General features: G+C 53.0%; 6 protein-coding genes across 6 annotated transcripts; 3 read left to right on the top strand and 3 right to left on the bottom strand.

The window, feature by feature from the left end:
* Positions 1-1,915: 1,915 nt before the first annotated feature.
* On the top strand, positions 1,916-2,641 carry CTAM01_16200 (short-chain dehydrogenase; the record flags this gene model as incomplete). Its single annotated transcript, XM_060532193.1, has 1 exon — positions 1,916-2,641. The coding sequence occupies one exon, from the start codon at positions 1,916-1,918 to the stop codon at positions 2,639-2,641; it is 726 nt and encodes a 241-aa protein (XP_060373237.1).
* A 196-nt stretch (positions 2,642-2,837) lies between these two features.
* Positions 2,838-3,308, bottom strand: CTAM01_16199 (uncharacterized protein; the record flags this gene model as incomplete). The annotated part of the gene is made up of 2 exons (XM_060532192.1): positions 2,838-3,159; positions 3,223-3,308. 2 exons carry the CDS (start codon positions 3,306-3,308, stop codon positions 2,838-2,840), a joined length of 408 nt encoding a protein of 135 aa, XP_060373236.1.
* A 22-nt stretch (positions 3,309-3,330) lies between these two features.
* On the bottom strand, positions 3,331-4,531 carry CTAM01_16198 (uncharacterized protein; the record flags this gene model as incomplete). The annotated part of the gene is made up of 3 exons (XM_060532191.1): positions 3,331-3,523; positions 3,670-4,093; positions 4,435-4,531. 3 exons carry the CDS (start codon positions 4,529-4,531, stop codon positions 3,331-3,333), a joined length of 714 nt encoding a protein of 237 aa, XP_060373235.1.
* Positions 4,532-8,228: 3,697 nt separating this feature from the next.
* On the top strand, positions 8,229-10,140 carry CTAM01_16197 (uncharacterized protein; the record flags this gene model as incomplete). Its single annotated transcript, XM_060532190.1, has 2 exons — positions 8,229-8,285; positions 8,488-10,140. The coding sequence occupies 2 exons, from the start codon at positions 8,229-8,231 to the stop codon at positions 10,138-10,140; spliced, it is 1,710 nt and encodes a 569-aa protein (XP_060373234.1).
* Positions 10,141-12,282: 2,142 nt separating this feature from the next.
* On the top strand, positions 12,283-14,814 carry CTAM01_16196 (uncharacterized protein; the record flags this gene model as incomplete). Its single annotated transcript, XM_060532189.1, has 1 exon — positions 12,283-14,814. The coding sequence occupies one exon, from the start codon at positions 12,283-12,285 to the stop codon at positions 14,812-14,814; it is 2,532 nt and encodes an 843-aa protein (XP_060373233.1).
* A 641-nt stretch (positions 14,815-15,455) lies between these two features.
* On the bottom strand, positions 15,456-18,720 carry CTAM01_16195 (WD domain-containing protein; the record flags this gene model as incomplete). The annotated part of the gene is made up of 3 exons (XM_060532188.1): positions 15,456-15,563; positions 15,618-18,254; positions 18,364-18,720. 3 exons carry the CDS (start codon positions 18,718-18,720, stop codon positions 15,456-15,458), a joined length of 3,102 nt encoding a protein of 1,033 aa, XP_060373232.1.
* Between the last annotated feature and the right edge of the window lie 1,317 nt (positions 18,721-20,037).

The following is a 20,037-nucleotide window of genomic DNA, read 5'->3' as shown; positions in this document are numbered from 1 at the left end:
TTTCTTCATCCCTTGGGGCTAAAGCTATGAACACATGCGCCTCTTTGACTTCCCTTGTCGAACCTGAAAATGCACCCTTGCATGGACGTCTCATCCCATTAACGAAATGTCAGTGCCTGTCACACCATTTGTGGCAATGCTAACATTTGTCAATCTCAGCCTGCCGTGGTGTTAGACCTCGTGTTTCTCTTGCATGCCATCAAATACTCAATGGCCACTAGGTCTCAATACTTTACTTAGTCACGCTAAGTAGCATGCTCTGTTGGCGAACTTTAGGACTACCTCCGACGTGAAATCTGCTCGGATGCCCGATTTACCGTGCAGCCAACTAGGTAACTGTACAAGACTAAACACAATGTTCCTGATTGCTTCCGTCTATCATGGAATTCGATCAGTTTTCACATGATAAAATCTGTACTGGATTTCATATCTTTCTATGAAGGTTACTTGATAAGCTCAGGACGTAGACCCAATTATCAGGGTACTTAGCAAGTACATGTAGACTTACACAGGTGCAAGGTGCACACCACCACAGTGATTGTAGGAAATTTCACGCGCCGGTCGCATTCTAGGAAGCCAGAATGAACTTACTGACCGACACAACATTGCTCGTGTGCCTTATCTACTGCGCCATTGGGTTGGCGGCCATAGCTGCTCTCTGTCTGTGTGTTAAATGCAAGTTGAGGTGGATAGTGACTAAAGTCAGGTATTCGTTCAGGTCACCTGGTCGGTCTGTGGCACGGCCATTGAAAGAATCCCCCGAGGCTAAATCGTGCTCCCTGGCTATATTGTCCTGCCAACTATGCCAGTTTTACTACGTCAATGTTTCTTGCCCAGTTCACTGTCGCATTTGAATAGACATCGTGCCAAACTGTTGGTATCTCGCACGTGGACAGGCAGAAGAGAGTAATTTACGGGGTTCGGAGACTACAGGGTTGCCCAAACACCTTTTAAAGGGCGGGGCACTACTTACTTTTGGTATTTCGCACGTAGCTTTGCCTGAAAGCCGGGACAACAATAACGCTCAAAGAAACATTGCTTCATCGCTCTTTCCTCATGGAAATAACACAGCAATTTTCCCCTTTGATATGGACATGTAGTATTTGGATGTGTAGAAAAACTCATTGCCGATGCTGCAGGTCTCGATGTCCTGACAACCTAACTACGCTAAGCTTGAGACAAACGGATTTGATGATTCAGGTAATACATGTCGATGTACCCCCATTGATGTCATAGGACTCCTAAACTTCACTAGCTGGTAAGCAACCAAGACGAGTTGACGCCGCAGATAGTCAGTGGAACTATGGATCACTACAATTCATCGAACGCATTGGTACGTGGTGCCCACCTTGGGTACCTACCTACCCAGTTGACAACGAGTTTTGCACTTCTCGATCCTGCTCTCAACATATCATATGGCTGCTCGCCACCGTAACACTTCATTTTCTTAGGCTAGATTTTCAGTGGCGTACATCCTTCTGAATTCAATGATGTTTTACTGCCTTCTCCAAATCTGGCCTTGGTCTGTCACGCAGGGTAGGCCTTACCTGACTAGGTACCCTACTAAGGCTCAATACACCGGCGAAATTGGCCGGGACTCACCTCTCCCCGCCCAATTTGGCCGTTCCGCCCATGTTCAGCGGGCGGCGAAATTGGCCCAATTACACGCTCTTTGCACGGAATGAGAATGCGATTCTCTTCGAGCCACTCTCGGTCAATAAGCGGCTTTTTAATCTGTGACTATTCAATACAAGACAATACTGGAGATCATATAAAGTGAGATATTTCCTTGCCGGCTTATTACATCTTGAAATTTGGAGTAAGTCATATCCAGCACACGCATTTTCTTATCACTATTACAAAACATCACTCAGACTACTCTACTTCACCTGACTTTGAAACTTCCTTCTTCAAGATGTCCATCGCTCTCGTCACTGGAGGTAACACCGGCATTGGTGAGGCTGTCGTTCAACAGCTCGCCAGAATCCCGGGCTTTCATGTTATCATAGGATCTCGCAATCTCGAGTATGGCTCTAGGCTCGCCGAATCTCTCAAAACCGAGAACTGCTCAGTTTCTTCTATTCAGCTCGATATTACCTCTGACGAATCGATCTTCAAGGCCATCGAGTCCATTCAGAAGACTCACGGAAAACTTGATGTCCTCATCAATAATGCAGGCATTTTGATCGATACATACCCCGATTCGTTTAGCTCCACTCGAGATCTTTTCAGAAAGACCTATGAAACCAACGTCTTCGGAACAGCCGTTCTAAGTGAAGCAGCTCTTCCTCTCTTACGCAAATCTGAGTACCCGCGCATCATCTTCGTGTCGTCCCAGATGGGTTCTCTGGAGTCGACTTTGGACGAGAGTATGCCCTTCTACAACGTCGACTACAAAGCATACGATGGCAGCAAGGCAGCTGTCAACATCTTGGCTGCCAACTATGCCCGTATTCTCAAGGATGTTGGCGGGGCTTCAAATGCTGTTTGCCCCGGCTTGGTCAGAACGAAACTAACTGGATGGATGGACGCCGGAGCACCGACTTCTGTTGGTGCGGAAAGAATTGTGGAATTGGCAATTGCAAGTCCGGGTGGACCGACTGGCACGTTCTCTAACAGGGAGGGTCCGCTCGCGTGGTAGAAAAGATATTCGGGCTCATCAGTGTATCGGTTTAGGCCGCCTCAGTGGAAAGAGGGAACGCGAATGGCAGCCTTGGACCTGTTCTAGCCTTCTCGATTTTAATTGCATGAGAGACCGACCAGACCGCGCGTCCTAGAATACACGCGAAACCAGTAGTACAATCTATGATGCTCATCTTACGTATTAGTCTCTTAATTTACATCATCGCCGTCACTAAATTCAGGAGCAACCCGATGTTATCGACTCCTGAATTCCATCTATCAAGCGTTTCTGCATGAAATGCATCGTTGGCATGTTGATGACTTTCCAGAAGCTCCCCAAAGTATGCCAGATCCTGACCCCGCTTGGGAAGACTTCTCAACGCTTTTGTTTCTTCGTCCCATGATTCTGGCGTTGTAGCACCCCATTGTACTTTGTGACATGGTAGTGTCAATTCTCTCCATGTGTCAAGAACGCCGCAAGATATGCCTACCTTAACGGTGGCTACTTGCGCTACCAAGAACCACACGCAAGCAATTCTGGCGCGTCTTCTTGTCAGTTCGTTTAACATTGATTTCAGAATGGAACCGAAATCTACTTACCTTATTCGGGACTCGTCTAAGATCCAATCTTCCCATGGTTTCGAACTCTTGGACTTTACACTGCATGGTGTATCAGTCAAGGCCATGAACTAATTCCAAAGCGCCTAGTCAAAAATTGTCAGCTGCGACGCGTTCCATCAAGAACTCATAATCTTCGGTAGCAGAAGATACCTCATAAGCCAACAGCATGTGGGTGTTGTAATCACGGTCTACAAGAGTGCTTCCACCGCCGGCAACGACACGCATGATGATATATATCAGCTCTGCTTGTATTGAGGCGAAGATGTCTCTTTTGCTATATCTAACCATCTGTTGAGAGAAGTCAGCATTCTCAAGTCATCTGGCAGGGTGGAGTGCACTATTCCAACTTCGCTGAGGTTTCTGTCCTGCTCTTTTCGAATTGATTGCCATAAGAACGAACTAGTGTCTGGGTTTCGAGATACGAACAAAATCGCAATGCCCATACAGTTTGCTAGTGGCTCGGGAAGATGGCTCTTATCCTGATATTGGTGTATGAAGGGAGGGAATGTTGACCTTCGCAGCATCATTTCAGGATATGAGCGCAGTGCCTGTTTGATCATGTTCGCACTGCCATTCGCCGCCGGCTTTGGTTCCTTGATGAATTGAAGTGGAAAGACGATCCCAGATGTGTTTGATATCACGCGCCTGCCAAAGTTCATCGAATGTGACAGTATCTGCCGGTATGGTTCTGGTGATGGAGACAAATCGGTGTCACCGACCATCAGGTCCTCGGTTATGTGACCAAGTCCAGGTTCCGCCAGAGGGAAGTGGCCAAAAGCGACTTCATCCGGCAGCTCAACTATTTGCGAGAATGCATCCCATTGTACTTGATGATCAAAAGTCGAAGCCTCTGGTATGAAAGTAGACTCAGGATTAGCTGGATCCAAGCCCAGAAGACTCGGCGCCCAAACTTGTGCGCTAAGGTCCTCTGTGCTGGCTGTCGGCCCTTGACTTCTGTTTTCTGCGTAGATGCAGTCTAATCCTTTCTTTGTGCAACGCGTACAGCGGGCTTGTAAGCTACACTTATGTTTGGCTGCGCTGCATTCTCGACAAGGCTTCGGTCGGCTTCGGAGTCGGTCTTTTGTTCGTCGACAGTAAGACACATGTCTCTTCCGTGCAGTCTCTAATTTGGGGATGTTGAGTTAGTTCTCACGTTGGAATAAGAGGCAGACGCAGTAGCTGAAGACAGACCTTGGCTGAAGGGCTTGCTACATATCCCACAGAAGAACACGCCGGCTGATAGGCTGTTCGTCGGAAAGATTGTGTCAAGAAATTCAGAGCCGCTCATGTTTGGTCAACACACCTGATGAGTACCGTTCTCGCTTGGAGCTCTATAGACACGGGCTGATCCAGTCAACTATGGGTTTTAGACAGTTATTTCCTTGACGGAATGACTACAATAAAATCAAGCATTTCTTTTGTCAGCAACTAGCTTGGAGACTGACCCGACAAAGATCCTGCGGAGATAAGCTCAAATTCCGGGTCGAGAAGCCCAATCAGATGTCACACCAATTCTTCAATCTGTAGCACCTGATATGCGAATAATTGTCGTCGCAGCCTCAAAATTATCTTTCATGGTGAGAATTTCGGTCAACCTCGATAATATCACTCCAAGGGCAGTGCGGGAAGCTTCCGTCTCCACAGTATCCGTACACCGAACCAACGCCGTCAAGCAAAGAGGCTGGGTATGGCTTGGTTTTGACATAAGCCAGGCGACCTCGACTGATAGCATGAGGTGATGAGTCTCAGTAAGGATATCATGGTCTAAAAGCGCGACGAACAAGTGCCAAGGGACAAAAGTGTCTATCCATCGCTTAGAGGGGTGAGCTATGTATGGGGTCCAAATAAAGCGATAAGCGAGACAGCCGACGATAGTCTAGAAAATTGCCAAGTAACTCAGTCACACGGATTGCTTCAAGGCGGGACCCTGGGTCAAAGCCAAGGAGCGGTTTGAGTTCAACAGTGCGCTAGAGCCCGGAGTGACAGTCGCCACCCACTGTCGTGTCGCTTTCTGAGCAGCCAGATTGACGGGAGCACCGGGCGGCGGGAAGGCGATCTGCCATGACCGAGACCACGGGTGGAAGCACTGTTTCGAAGCTTGGAGCGCACGAATGTCAAGAGGTGCATGGCAGCCCAATGGGGGTGGTAGAAGAGCCCGAGAAGTGTGTGGCAGGATCGGCGGCTGCACTTGATGGTGTTGACGAGAGTAAGGATTGACAGGGGCAAGTAGAACCCAATGGGAAGAGCCGCAGATGAGGGCACATTGGCCTCGGACGGTGATAGGTGATTGTGAGACAGATGAATACTTGAGTACAGTGGCACGGATTCTGTAAAATTGCATTGCCCGAGTGCGAGTAAGTTGAGGGCCCCGTCGGAAGCGGAAACCCGAAAAGACGATGTTCTTTTGCTGTTTGGGGCAAAACGTACAGAGTCACCGATGTATCAATGTGAGCTCACTCATAGTGAGGAGACTTGACCGATCTGGAGCCCTGCAATCACCCGCCCATCAAGACCCTCATACGCAAGGCAGATAGTACGGAGTGCTCTGTCAGAAAGTCACATTTTTATGTTCATGTCAATCCACCATGACGACGAATAGCGGCTAACGGCTCTCGGCCAAGCTGTCGGTGTTGGACAAACGACGTCAGGAACGTTGTGTCGGTGCTGGGTAGCAATACAGGAACATCAAATGGGAAGACTGGGGCCATTTGAAAGTGAAGCTGTACAACCTCATCGTGCGTGCGTCATGCAACAGCAAGCTGAAGCAGCAGCATCGTGGCAAGGACAGACATCAAAAGCAGGACCGGCGTGACTCGGGAACAAGAAGAGGAACATTAAAACATTGTAATGGCGTGACTGAAGAGAGGCAGCATCGGAGGTTAGGATTGATCCCCGCGGAGGTTAGGATTGACCGGGGATCAAGAATGAGCATTGCGATTTGGAGTAAGAGCAGCGGCCCTCACAGTTCACTTCAAGCTTGTACGGTCCTTGACCGGTTGTTGGCTGCGATGCGGTGAGGAGGGCTGGAAAGAAGGAAGGGAGCTGGAAAGGCGGAGAGAAAGGGAGCCACTTCCAGGCACGTTATCCGCCCCTGGGCCCCAGGGGATGAAGGATCGGAAAGGCGGAAAGAAGCCGGAGAGAAGATGGGCAGGGACAAGGCCTGTGGTTGAGGTGAGACTGTGAGAGTGACTGAGTCTGAGTGAGAGACGCGAGGTGAGAGCTCAGCTCACGGATAACTGGTGAGAGACGAGACGAGGGAGAGAGGTGGGCCTGGCCGAGCTGACAGTTTTTTCTCCCCGCTCCCCCTCCCACGCGTTCTTGGTGTGAGAGGTTAAAAACTTGACGCTACCTATTTGAATGTACGGAGTAGACAGATCGAGGATCAGACTGGGAGGCCTGGGAGCGTTAAGTGACTTAGGTGGCTCCTCATCCGACCGGCCCCGTCTAGTCTCAGGCTCTCAGCTCCAAAAGTCACGAATCACCCTTTCCGTTTGGCCTGTTCCATCCCCATTCCATCCGTCTTGTCTCCTTTGGAATGGCCAGCTGCAAGTTGCAACCTGCAACGAGGCCCAAATGCACAAAAAAGGCGCTCAGAGCTTCTTCCGCTGCCAATCGCCGGGATGTCGCCTCACCCTGAGCAGCCTGGGCTGGCCTTGTCGCCCCTATGAAGACAGGGGAGGGGGTGGTTTTTTTCCTTCTCGGTTTTCAGGGAGTGTGACGAAAAAAGAAGACGTGGACTTGTCACCGTGACTGACTGGGACTGCGAATGCGACCGTGATGAGAAGCAGGGTATTCTATCCGTAGACATAGGCGCGAAAGGGGCAGACTTGCGCTCCCATCACTGGGCTTTCACTCATTAATTCGGCTTGGGCATTTGGCTTCTACCTTCTCACTGGCTCACCTCCAATGTTTTCCCAAAGATTGGAAGCCAGTCATGGCGTGTAATTGTGAGCCGATGCTGTCCGCCGTTGTATTTCATGTCGAAGAGCCCCTCTCATGCCGCATCGTCCCCCGTTTCTCGATTTCTCTTGCGACCTCCCTCCCTCCCCGCTCTTTTCCTCTCATATCAGCCAACATATCGTGGCCTCGCAATCCATCTCACTACGCATCGCAAGTGAGAGAAAGAGAGAGTGAGAGAGACTGGGATATCCGTACAAACACGTACCAAACGCTCACCTGCATCTCACACCGTCATATCGGAATCTCCCATACCGTTAACAGAAAACGACAGAACATCTCCATCGACGTCCCCTCTACAGATACCAGGCAAGAAAGAGACCTGCACGTTTCCCAGCCTCTGTATCCCCACATCGCTTTTGTCCGGCTGCCAGCCGTTGTTCGTCGTCCACTTTAACATCAACGGCTAAACCTCCCACGGACCGCGATCTTCTCAGTGCCACTGCCACGAGTGCCACAGCATCTCTGGGGGGGGTCTTGAGTCTTGACCCGTTTCTGTGACTTTGTGGGGGCCGATTTGCAAACCCGTCCTCGGTGTCCTCCACCCCTTGTCACCCAAGTCGGTACTCGCTTCCGTTTGGAACTGTGACGGTGGAGTATTGTTAGGGGCCTCCTTTCCTTCACCGCATCGTCAACAGCGAGGGACCCTGCCCCCAAAAGCGCCCAGAAGTGCCCCGAGTGCCCTTCAAGTGGCTCCCCGCGACAACGAACAAGACGGGTTCAATTTTGGCGGTGGACTGGGCTCCCTCTGAGACCAGCCTCCCTCTTCCTCTCAGAGTCCTGACGGAACCTTCTTGGCCAAGCCAAGCCCGTCTCGTAGCACCCTGGAGCCTGTCGTCACTTAAAAGAAGGGAAAGCTTCAAAATCGACTAGTACCGCCCGCACCAACACCACCATACTAGGTCACCGCCTGTGTGTGTGTCTCTCACACACTCTTCCTCTGCCTTGACGCACTCGCACACTCTCTCACACATACACATCACTTGCTCGGTGAAAGACGCCGAGCAGGTGAACTGAGATATATCATCATGGCCCTCACGCAGACAGTCACTATCATCAACAATTCGGGCAAGATTATAAGTACCGTAAGTCTCTTTCTCTGGCTCACACCCGTTGCATTCCCCCCCACCGCCCCTCATCAGACTCCATGCCCACTCGATCCAGCCCTTGAATTCGGCCGTCAGAACTGCGCGCAACAACATTCGACATGCAAACAATGCATACGCACTACAACTCTCAGCCGAGCGATGAAGCCCAATAGCTGACGTATCATCTTCGCTTCTGCAGGGAAAACACCTGGCCGGTATCTTCAAAGAAGCCAAGGCTTCCTACCAGGAGAAAAAGGCGGCCATCAAGGCCGACCGGGAGGTTCTGAAGCGCGCCCAGACCTTTGATACTTCTCGCGATCTCCCTCCCGAAGCCTTTGATCGCCGCTACTCGCACGACGATGGCCGCTCTGTCGCCAGCTCCAGGAGAAGTCATCGATCGAGACGCTCCCAGTCAAGCCACCGCGATGTCGAGTACTATCCACGTTCGAGACCTGCTCTGACCGAGAACAACCTCAAGACACATTCCGAAGTCTCCAGCGTCACGCCATCAAGAGCGCCTCCCTCTGCATACCGTACTCCTTATGCCGAAACGGCTCCCCGCGATGTGGCTTTGAGCCGCCCGACCTTGCCGCATTACACCACCGCCCCGTCTTGCAGCGACAGTCTCGCAGACTCGGCAACAATCCGTGGATCCATGGTTCCCCGTACCATGTCCGCGCCTGTTATACCCAAGGGTCGCAAAGAGAAGGAAATCGATATGGACCTCGCATACGGCAACATTCCTCCCGATCTGAAGGATCGCACTGATCTGGATCCCCTGACCAAGGAGAAGGAGGCTAAGACACTCATCTCCAGGGTCGAGGGACTCCTCGACGAAGCCAAATGCGCACACCACTCCGCGACCGCTACCATCGCTCATCTGCAAGGAAATCCCGATGCCGCCGCCGCTGTTGCCTTGACGCTAGCGGAATTGTCCACGCTCTTGAAACAAATGTCGCCTGCCTTCTTATCTGTGATCAAGGGAGGCTCGCCGGCCGTTTTTGCGCTTTTGGCATCGCCTCAATTTCTCATTGCCGCCGGTGCAAGTATCGGCCTCACGGTAGTCATGTTCGGCGGGTGGAAGATTGTGAAGCAGATAAAGGACGCCCAGGCCCAGAAACAGGCAGCTATCGCCAACGCAATGGCCTTCGAGGCACAACCCGCACCACAGGCCATCGAGTATGCACAGCACGATCAGTACGACCAGTACGACCAGTATGACCCCTACCAGCAGCCACGGGAGGGGAGCGTGCGGGAAGGGAGCGTCCGCGAGGGGAGCGTTGCCTACGACGAGGCATATGTTCTTGATCCTCGACTTGACGAGGAGCTTAGCTCCATCGAGAGTTGGCGCCGCGGGATCGCCCCTGCAGGTGATGATGAGAGTGTTGATATGGAGCTCATCAGCCCTGAGGCCGCGCGTTCGATGCTTGGAGACGACACCCGTACTGAGCGGAGTTTCCGGACACAACGCAGTTCCAAGACGCACCGTAGCTCGAGGACGGAGAGGACCGAGAGGTCGGAGAGGTCGCACCACTCATCCAGGTCGCATCGCAGCATCCGCGAGTCCGAGGTGCCCGAACGCAAGAGCAGTGTTGCAAGGTCCGAGGCTGCGAGATCTGAAAGAGACGCCGAGAGTGTCGCCAGCAGCCACCGAAGTCACCGCAGCTCTGCTTCCAAGCGCAGTACACGCGCGCCGACACTAGCAATTGAGGACGGCAGTCGCCAGAAGGAAGACGAGGCTATCGAAGCGGTTCTCCGACCCAAGAAAAACAACATGCTCAAGTCCCTGTTCAAGAAGAAGGAGAAGGAGCACAGAGACAGAGATGAAAGGGTTTCTGCTCTGGTGTTCTAGGATGTGACCATGAAGAAGACGCTGCAGATGAGGACAATGAAGAATGGAAATGATGCATATGGCTTGGGCGGTTTCCCAGCCTGGACGGAGTTGGGATTATAATTGGTATGCATAAGGGAGGACGCGGCTTGGAATCGGCCCTCACTTTGCATTGTTGTCGGGAATACATTATTCATCCAAGAGGGAAACATACTGACGATTATTGTTACATCATCTTTGAGCGATCAAAACTTTTCTATTTCAGAACAGTAGATAGTGTCGCAATTTACACGCAAGAAATACATTTTCTGTACTCGAATTTCCATCGCACTGGGCGGGCTACGTGCAGGGACGGCGTTATGAAAAGCGAACGATGCCAGTCGCATACGGTAATTGTCAGTCAGCAAATTGAAGAAGCTCAATCGATCTAGTCTCCGCTAATATAGTGGGAGAGGCATGGCATACTTTTGATGCTGTCGCAGTTGTGGCCGGGAGCAGCGAAGAGGCGTAGGGCTGAACCGGAGATGGACGAGATCGGAAACAAAGTCAGACGGCCGAAAGCAAGTTTTTTCGTCAGCTGAACGGCGCAAGGCTCACCAGCGAAGGGTGGCACCTGAGTTACAGGAGGACTAGAAAAGCCAAAAAAGACAACGGTCTCTTCCGGGTACGAGATGGCACGCTGAAGATGCATGTCAGCTTTATGTTGTCAGTCCCCTTGACCAACTGAACGCCGCCCTTGGGTATCGCAGCAGCGGCGGCACACAATTCTCGGGGTTCTCATATCGCACAGCCGTTGCCCACTTTGCGTCGGTCACTCATGTCGTTCTTCACCCAACCCCGGTGGCGGACGGGCCCATGCTACCTAGTTCTCATGCTGAATTTGGCTATAGCCTATCCACAAGGTTACCATCAACCGTATACTTGGGTGGCCAGGGTATGGAAGTTGGCAAGATATCTTGCTTCATGGTCGGATGACTACCTTGAGTGTATGGACACTGAGACTTTTTCAAAATGTCTGAAATCCTCGACCCTTGAATTCGAGAGCATCCTCCTTCGCTTGATACTGTCCACGAGGAGGCATCCTTCAATAGCTCAGTGTCCGTTGGTGTGGGAAACGACGCAGACTCAGTCACAGCCCCCAAACTCTCATTTTCCGTCATCTCACCTCATCATCAACCCTGCAGGTTGCGTTGGAACTACCACAACTTACGTCCCATCTCTCATCTCACTGTCATCCTCTTCGGCCCCACGAGGCGGTGTCACCCATGGAAAACTCTTTGAATCCTCCCGATGAGAAGGGGAATGTAACCTCAGCTGCGTCTAGATGATGACGGAGAACCTCGTCCCACCTCATCAAACAGAGCCATTCACGGTTGCAAAGGCGATCAAAGGCAGCAGCATATGGTCAAGCCCAGATGTCAGAATATGAAGGGACCAACAAGGCTCCCGGGTTTCTCTCGAGACATATCCCGGCCGCCACATGCAGCCATCACCAATCACGCACATCAGTTACCCCCAATGTTGGTCGGGAACGCCAGTCCTGCGCCATCACCTCGAGCTGAGCCAACTTGGCTGCAGTGGCCAGCCCCAAAGTAGTGACCAGGCAAGGTATTCGTAAAGTCAAGTGCAGCTCGACGCAAGTCGCATCGCCCCTCCCCTTGTTCGTTATTCGTACGTCCGGAGATGGAGGGCGGGAGGAGCCACATGCATCCATCACCTCCGGCAAGTGTTGGTAGCTGTGTTTCCGCAAGCCTTACGAGACAACATGCAAGCTGTCTTATCAGTTGTCTTTCTCTCATTAATTCCCCTCAATTCGTACTTCCCCTCTCACTCTATTGTTCTCCAGAGATTTTGTTCTTCAGCAGCGGTGCCCTCCCTCCTCGTTGGATGTCGCTTGCCCAGAATACTTCGAATGGCAATCCACACAACTTAGCCATCCAGCCCAACAAGTTGTTGAGACTCAGAGGATCCAACTTCTGCGATCTTTCAGATTGACCTCGCTGGCGATTTCAATCGTCAAATGTGCCTAGGGCGACCACCCAATAGCCAAGGCTTTGTGCCACGCCGACTAACGTCACTGTCTGGTTGTCGCATTCCCTCAAACCACCACCAACACCACATCATCTTCTATCCCTGGGCCTCATCCGCCTGGGTTAACCAGCCATGATGGAGGGCAAACCCGGCGACGAAGGGCTAGGCCTGCGGGAAAGGGACATTCAAGATCAAAATGATATTCAGATGACACCGTCGGCTGAGTGGCATCCCACTCGCCAATTTGCTCGGAAGCCGATCAACGGGCCACAGACTCCAACAACGCCGGCACCCATCGGCAGCCCGTACGGGCCTTTCGGAAGAAGCCCACCGACGCCTTCCGCCAAATCACCACAACCGTCCTTTTCCGAACGAGCTGCCGGCGCCGCAGCGTATTTCCCAGCACCGGCGAGCGGAAATAATGCGTCTTCTCAGCGACCGAGGCCGGCGCCATTACAAATGGATGGGCACGAGTATTCAAACTATTCTGCCTCTTACTCCAGCCTAAGCACGCCGTATACGGGCGGACTTTCTACTGGAGGGCTTCCACCAAAACGACATAGAAGCGCTCGAGTCGATTCTCAGTCCTCGGCAACTGGTCTACTCTCACCACCGTGGCATGGTCCTCCGCCTAATCGACCGCAGTCGATGTATTATCCCCCGGAGCAAATTCGGCTTTTCAACAAGTACTGGCACCCGTCATGGAATATGTATTTTTTCCTCTTCGCCGGGATTGCATTTGCCCTCGGCCACCATTTTTTCTATGCCGGCCTTGACGGAACAGAGGCCAACGGCCAGATTCGCATGCTGCGCTACGGCGCTGCATTGTCATTCCTCAGCAAGGCAAGTCTTGGATCGGCTGTGATCCTAGCCTTCCGACAAAGAGTATGGATGACGGTCCGCCGAAAGATGCTCACCCTCGCTGCCGTGGATTCGCTCTTTGCCGCGGCGGAAGATATGACTGCCATTTTCAACATTGAAGTCTTCCGCCAAGCTAGGATCGCCATGATCTTGGCCATCTATGTGTGGTGTACCCCTCTTGTCGTGGTTCTCACCTCAGACACTCTAACTGCTCAACCTGCGACGACACGCCAGACCACGACGTGCCCATCCATTCGCACTCTCAACTTTGCTCAAGAAGAAACCAATGACTTTCGTACAGGGACGAAGATTAACAACCTTTTTGAGCTTTCCACTTCCTTATGGAACACAACTACCTTGAATCAGTCCAGCGAAGACTTCTTTGACTATTGGATCGGAACGAGCTGGCAATTCGAGGAGATATCTACTTCAGCAATTCTAGGCAAGAAACCGCTCTCGCGGACGAATGCAAGTCTTGATGTTTGCGGCATGGGCTGGAACTGTTCATTCACCATTCAGTTCAAGGGCCCCGGATACAAGTGCGAAGAGCTTGCCAGCGGCGTCGGGTCGACACCGAAGAAGCTCAACGGCGCCGAGATGCCCTTCAACATGAGCATGCTTGCCCCGGTGGGCAATCATACCTACATTGCTCATGCCACCGCTGGCGAGTACCAGAACCCTCAGATGAACGACACTGGCTCCGCAGGCGTCATCAACACGCCACCGCCATATCCGCAAAACCTCGGCGCGCTCCGTGTGGAGCCGGTGCTCTGGTTCGGCATCGCTGAGGTCGACGAGCCATCCGATCCCCAGCCGATGGACCCCACCTTACCCGAATGGCAAACGGCCTACACCCCAAAGGTGTTTGGCTGCGAGCATCGTGAGACGGAGTATGAGGTCGACTTCAACTACACGGGTCTCACTCAAAAGACCACTGTCCGGAAGCGAACGTTCTTCGACCGCATCGTCGATACCCGCTACCTCCCCGGTGTCGACGCTCAAGATGGAACAGCGGACAACACCACAGGCACCCCGGAATCGAACTACATCTTCCCGCAGGACGTGGCTCGTTACCGTAGAACGATGGCATATCACTCCATCGGATACCAATTCCGCCAATACATCAACGGGACAATCTTCCAACCCAACACCGACGCCAACACCAAAATCCTGCAAACGCGCATCCTCGACCAGCACAACTACCTCGTCGTCAAGGACTTTATGTTCCAGGTCCAGAGCCTCTACGAAGACATCCTCATCTCCATGTTCTCTCAGCCACGCCTCCTCGCCGTCGTCTGGGCCAACGACACGAGCGAGAAGACGGGCACCCGTCTCGGTGACAACCACACCTACCCCTGCACCCGCGAGCGGACCGACCTCCGCTACAAGTACCACGCCCGCGACCTCTGGGCCGTCTACTCCGTCGCTATCCTCCTCGCCATCGTTGGCGTGGCCTTTGGTCTCGCCGCCGTCCGCGAAGAGGGCCTCGTCCGCAATACGCGCTTCAGCAGCATCGTCGCGGCAACCCGCGGCCCGGGCCTCGAGAAGCTCCCTTGGGCAACGACGCCCAACAGCGACCATCGACCCGTCGCCGGCGCCAAGGTCGGCTACGGCCTCGTACCCAAGGATCCGCACGCGGGAGGTGTCGAGACGTACGGGTTCGGGCTGGAGGGAGACGTCAAGCAACCGCAGAGGGAGCGTGAGCAACGTGACGACTCGGGCCGGACACCATCGAGGTTGGGTAGTCCCTTTCAAAGGGGGCCGTTCAATCGGAGGTGGTCTAAATTGAGTGGTCAACCGTAAGATCTAGTGCTTCTTTTACCATCTAGATATCCAGGCTGTGCCGTGAGCGTAGTCCATGCTTGCTTTAGTGTTTGTTGTTGTTGCTTCGTGCTTCTTTGCTGTTGGAAATCCACATAAAAGGACAAGAATGTATGACTTTATTCAGTCTTTGTAATGAGCAATGCGACAGAGAACAAGAGACAGACAAAAGCACGGGAAAGAAGGGCTAAAGCACAGGCTAGAGAGTCCTCCACAGTTGTCTTTCTGTGTCAAGTGTAGCCTTGAATGAGCTCATAATCACAATGTATAAACTGTCTACTGCAAGAAAAAGACGCGAACCACTATGTGATAATTGATGTACCATGAACCGTTTCATTTCGTGCGGCTTTTGCCTGATATCTACATTATCCCATACAGTGAAGTGGTATATGCGCTCTGCGCGGCCCAGAAATCATGCAAACGCCCGCCTTTTTTGTTTTCAAGCCCCGCCTGTGGCCGTTAAAAACTCCGAGAATGTGAGGGTAGAAGAAGCCCATCCAACCCCGCCCTACCAATGTCATTATGCCATCATGCGGTTTCCCCCTTGGTGGATGCTGTTTTGCCTGTCGTAATATGCTTGTTCGTGAAAACTCCTGTTGTCCTATCTTGATATTCCTTCGTCATTATAAGTCTTCGGCCAAAAGGGCGCGGACTTCTGGCTCGTTGAGGAGCTTGCGTTCGCCAAGCTCGGAGAGAGGTTTGCCATCACGGACAGCGCCGAAGTCGAGAATCTATCATGTGTTGGTTAGCAAATTGTCTGATGAATCTCTAAGGGTGAAACTTACCTCGACATAGGTCAAGCTGTCTCGCTGAACAGCTGCAACACAACGCCTCTGGTCGAACTTGACCTGCCAAACACCGCTCAGGTCGGTCAAGAGATCTTGAACACACTCGCCAGTACGAATGTCCCACATCTTGACCGTCTTCTCGCTTCCAGAAATGACCTTTCGGCCATCATGCTGGAAACATGTAATTGCGCCAGTATGGGCTGTGAGTACATTCTTGCATTTGCCATTCTCTGGGTCCCAAATGCGTAGGGTGCTGTCGGCAGCAGCTGACACGAGTCTTTCGTCCCGTAAGTCGAGCAGTCCGACGAGTAAGCTGTGGCCTTCTAGGGTGTGGAGACAAGCGCCGGTGTTCAGGTCCCAAATCTTCACCAGAGAGTCCATGGACCCTGAAATACAACGGTTACGTTCGTGGTCGAGTACGACGCTGTAGACCTTCTGGGAGTGACCATGCAGAACGTGCAGAGACTCGCCAGTGCTGATCCGCCAGACGCGGACAGTACTGTCGTAGCTACCACTGACGAGGGTGTCACCGTGTGCAGAAATGGCACGCACAGAATGCGTGTGTCCAGAAAGCGTTCGGATGAAGTAGGGACAGTCGGCATCATTGGCTGGAGGGCCAGTCTGGATGTATCTGCGAGAGCCGACCTCAGGCAGGCGCCAGACACGAAGCTGGCTGTCACGGGACCCCGTAATGATGAGCGGCTTTGGCGGCATCATGATGGGTTTTCCATCGTGGCCCTTCCCGTTCTCAGTAGGCATAAGGATCTGCAGGCATCGAACGGTACTAGTGTGTCCATAGAAGACCTGTGTGCAAAGACCCTTCTCGATATCCCAGACACGAACAGATCGATCGGTAGATCCAGAGACGAGCATGTTCCCTTCGTATTGCAAGGCCCAGACACCGCCTTCGTGGCCTTCGAGCTTCTTCCGCAGCTTTCCGGTATTGGTGTCGTAGACATGAATCAAGGTATCGTCGCTACCGGTGATGATTTTGTCTTCATCGAATTGCAGGCATGTTATGACATGGCGGGGGTGGGCAGCAAAAGCAACGTGTCCAGGCTTGACTTTGCCGCTCGTCCAACTTTGCCGGATCATGTAATGGCGTCGGTAAAGGGACTTGAACAGATGCAACTTCTGGAGTCCCGGGATGCTGGTCTCGGGATTGGGCACAGCAGCGGCCGCCGCGTTGGCTGCTGAAAGTGGTCCCTCGGACTTGTGTTGCTTCACCTCGGACTGTATCGTATCCAGCCGGGCTACATCCTGGCCGCTAGCTCTACGCTTCGATCTATCGGCGCTAGATAAGTTAAGAGCCCTCTTTCGCTTGGAACTGCGAAGCCTGCTCGTCGAATCGGTCTTGACAACGGATTTGGTGAGTTCGTTGTCGGCCGAGTCCAGTCTGCTCAGAGGTCGCAAGTCAACCTCGGCCCCAGTGACTCCAACGGGATCTTGCCAACCCCAGCCCTGGATAATGGCCTTGTCGAGTTCACCCGGAGGCAGTGTGAAGCCATCGCGATCGAACAACTCCTTCCACCCAGTTTCGTTCGTGTCCACGATATTTCGCCAATGCTTGGAGACCTGCGCAGCTCGACACAAGTCGCGGTGATCGAGGAACGACAAGACGTGGAAGCTCAACTCGAGAGGAAGCTGTTTGAAGAAGTCGCACTTCAGCGCAGGGGTGACGACATCGGCTACAAGACGAAGGGTTTTTCTCGGGCATCGGCGGAGAAGATTATACATCAAAAAGCTCTTCATCTCGTTGGGCATGGCATCGAATCTTTCCATCATGTTGCGGGTGTCGAGCATGGCGGTGTGGGCGTCGAGGTCGTCCGCTTGGAAGGAGCTGTCATCCACAACGATGGACATGTCGGAAGCGTAGCCGCCCTCCTCGGTCGTCTGTGATTCATGCAGCCAGGCCTGGTTGCGGAAGCTGACATTTCGTCGGGCAACAGCACTGCTCTGGGGTGACTCTCCATCTTCGTCATCGGAGTCTCTCGAATTCAGTTGAGCGGCTGCCAGGGTAGGCGAAAGTCTCGGACTAGGTAGGCTTGCATCCTGTGCAGCCACGGCATCGATGGAGGGTCTGTGGCCAACGGCTCTGAGAGATTGTTGGAGCGACTCGTCGGTATCAACAAATGGCTCAGGGTCAGCGTCGGTGATGGGCGGAGTGGCAACGTTACTGCTGAAGACAGTGAGTGCATCGCTTCCGATGGGGCTGGCCGCTTCCTGCAAGTTCGTTTGACTCGGTCCCGACTCTGGGGGAGTATGACTGGAGCGGTGAGGGTGAAGGGATCGGGGTCGCGTCACACGCTCTGAGCTTGCACCAGCGACTTCGGAGGTATCTGGAGTGGCCAGGTAGCCGGACGGTCTGCCCCTCGTGAGTTGGCGTCTAAGACGTTGCGAAGCATCCTCGGGTATGGAGAGCCCAGTGGGTCTGGGGTTCCTGGAGGGTCTCGAAGGCAGGACTGGCGACGCGTTGTAGGACGGCGATGCTTCGCGGGGATTCGAACGACGAGACTTTCTTTGGCTGGCATCTGAGGGCGACTTTGATGTGCGTCTTGGGGGCTCTTGACTCGACTGGTCATCTTTCAGGAGGCCTGCTGGCTGCCTTTCGGCTGCGATCGGTGCTTTGCGCTGCTGAGATAGACATTGTCAGCAAATGCGATGGATGGCAAGGAAAGGAGAAGAGCAAAGAAAAAAAGGAAGAAAAAAGATAGACGGGGTGGGAAGTCGTGAGGGGGCTTACTGTTTTGGCAGCAAAAGGGTTGTCGACCGTGCCATCGGAAGAAGAGCCAGAGACACTGAAAGAGAAGTTCGCGAGTTCGGGGGGTAGAGGCTTCGAGGCGAGAGGATACTCCTTAGAGTCGAGTTCATGGAGAGGACGAACTTCGCGCAGGTAGACGGGTGGAAAGGTGCGCTTAGTGGTGGTGGTAGTGGTTGTAGTTGTGGTTTCTATGCACTCAGAAACGGCCAACTGGAGGCTTGTCGAGTCGGATCCGTGAATAGAATTATTGCCTTCGTCGACAGAGAAGGAGACGGTCTGGCTAGAGCGAGGCCGCCTCACCTCCGTGGTATTGATCTGAGGACCGGGCGAGGGCGTCATATTGCCTCTCGCGTGGTATGCGGTCTAGTTCGAAATCTCGACTGCTGCAAGATGCGATGTGAGGCGGGGAGTATTTGTCGTGAGAGTGTCGGAAAAGAGAGGGGAGGTGTCGAAGAGGAGAGGAAATGTAAGGTTTGGGATCGGAATCGGGTGTGAGTGAGGGTTGGGGATTTCGAAGGTGGCGGGCGGGATTACGGTCGCAGGTCGCAGGTTGCAGGCACGGCTTACGGGTGCGGGTACTGTGGATGTGGAGGTGGAGTTTTTTGGTGGCAGCACCGTGGACAACCAAGGCGGGAGGGGAGGGCGAACCGCGAGGGTGTGAGGGCGGGCAGGAGCCTTGAGAACCTTAGGTACGTACGGATAGGGTGTCGCGGGCCACGGCGGAAAGAGCGACTCGTTGGTGATGCGGCGCGGTCCTTCTTGGTTTTGGGGGGCAATGAAGGTAATGGAAGGTACCTCAGTACCGCGGAGGAGAAACAGCACGGGGAGGTTCGTTCCAGGTTTTCACTGCCTGCCCCCAGGTGGATGGGCACCCCTGAAGAAAAAGTACCTGGCGGGAGGTACTTGTAGATTCGCCTACAAAACACCAAATATAAGGTACCACTCTCAGTATCTACTCAAAGTAGGTACCCAACCTTGGGAGGCCTTGAGTAAAGCAATACGGTACCCAATTAGTAGGTGCACGGCACAACAGAAGCCCGCTGCTCACACCGCAACGGATCGGAATGGAATGAAAGCGCAGAAGCAATGCCGCAGTGGAAGGAAAGACGGGTGCGATGCAAGGCAAGCCGAAAAAGCAGGCGTCGGTCAATAACGCGGTGAGACGACTGTCGGCGGCCGGACGTCAGGGAAGTTAAGCTGGGTACTAAGGTAGGTAGGTAATGTACGGAGTATCGAGGAAAGATACTCCCGCCGCCAAGTTACCTCGGGAGCGGTAAATGGTGACAGGCAGGAATGAAGAAGGGTTCTATCAATTGTTCGCACAGCAAAATGCCGGGCATGGAAGAATGTCGAGTAGGTGCCAAAGACGTAACCTGGAAGGATTGTGGGAGAGAATGGAAGGTTTCCAAGCTGCGGGGAATAAAGTTGGCTTCAAGCAACGAGATAGTGAAAGCGGCGAGGGAAAACAAGAGGGAAGAAGGCGTCTTCGCCTTTCTTACTTTCTTATGTGGATCAGGTCAGGCTTGGGTCCGGGCTTGTTTGCGTCTTTGTCATAATTCGAGGTAGATGATATCAAAGCAGCCTCTCCTCTCCTTTGAGACTTGAGCGTAGCGCTGGGTGGGCGACAGGTTATCGAGGCAATGAGAGCATAGAACA

This window comes from Colletotrichum tamarilloi (genome assembly GCF_030869305.1).
Source record: "Colletotrichum tamarilloi strain Tom-12 chromosome Unknown Scaffold_203.1, whole genome shotgun sequence".
Taxonomy (NCBI): domain Eukaryota; kingdom Fungi; phylum Ascomycota; class Sordariomycetes; order Glomerellales; family Glomerellaceae; genus Colletotrichum; species Colletotrichum tamarilloi.
This window is presented reverse-complemented; position numbering and strand designations above follow the sequence as displayed.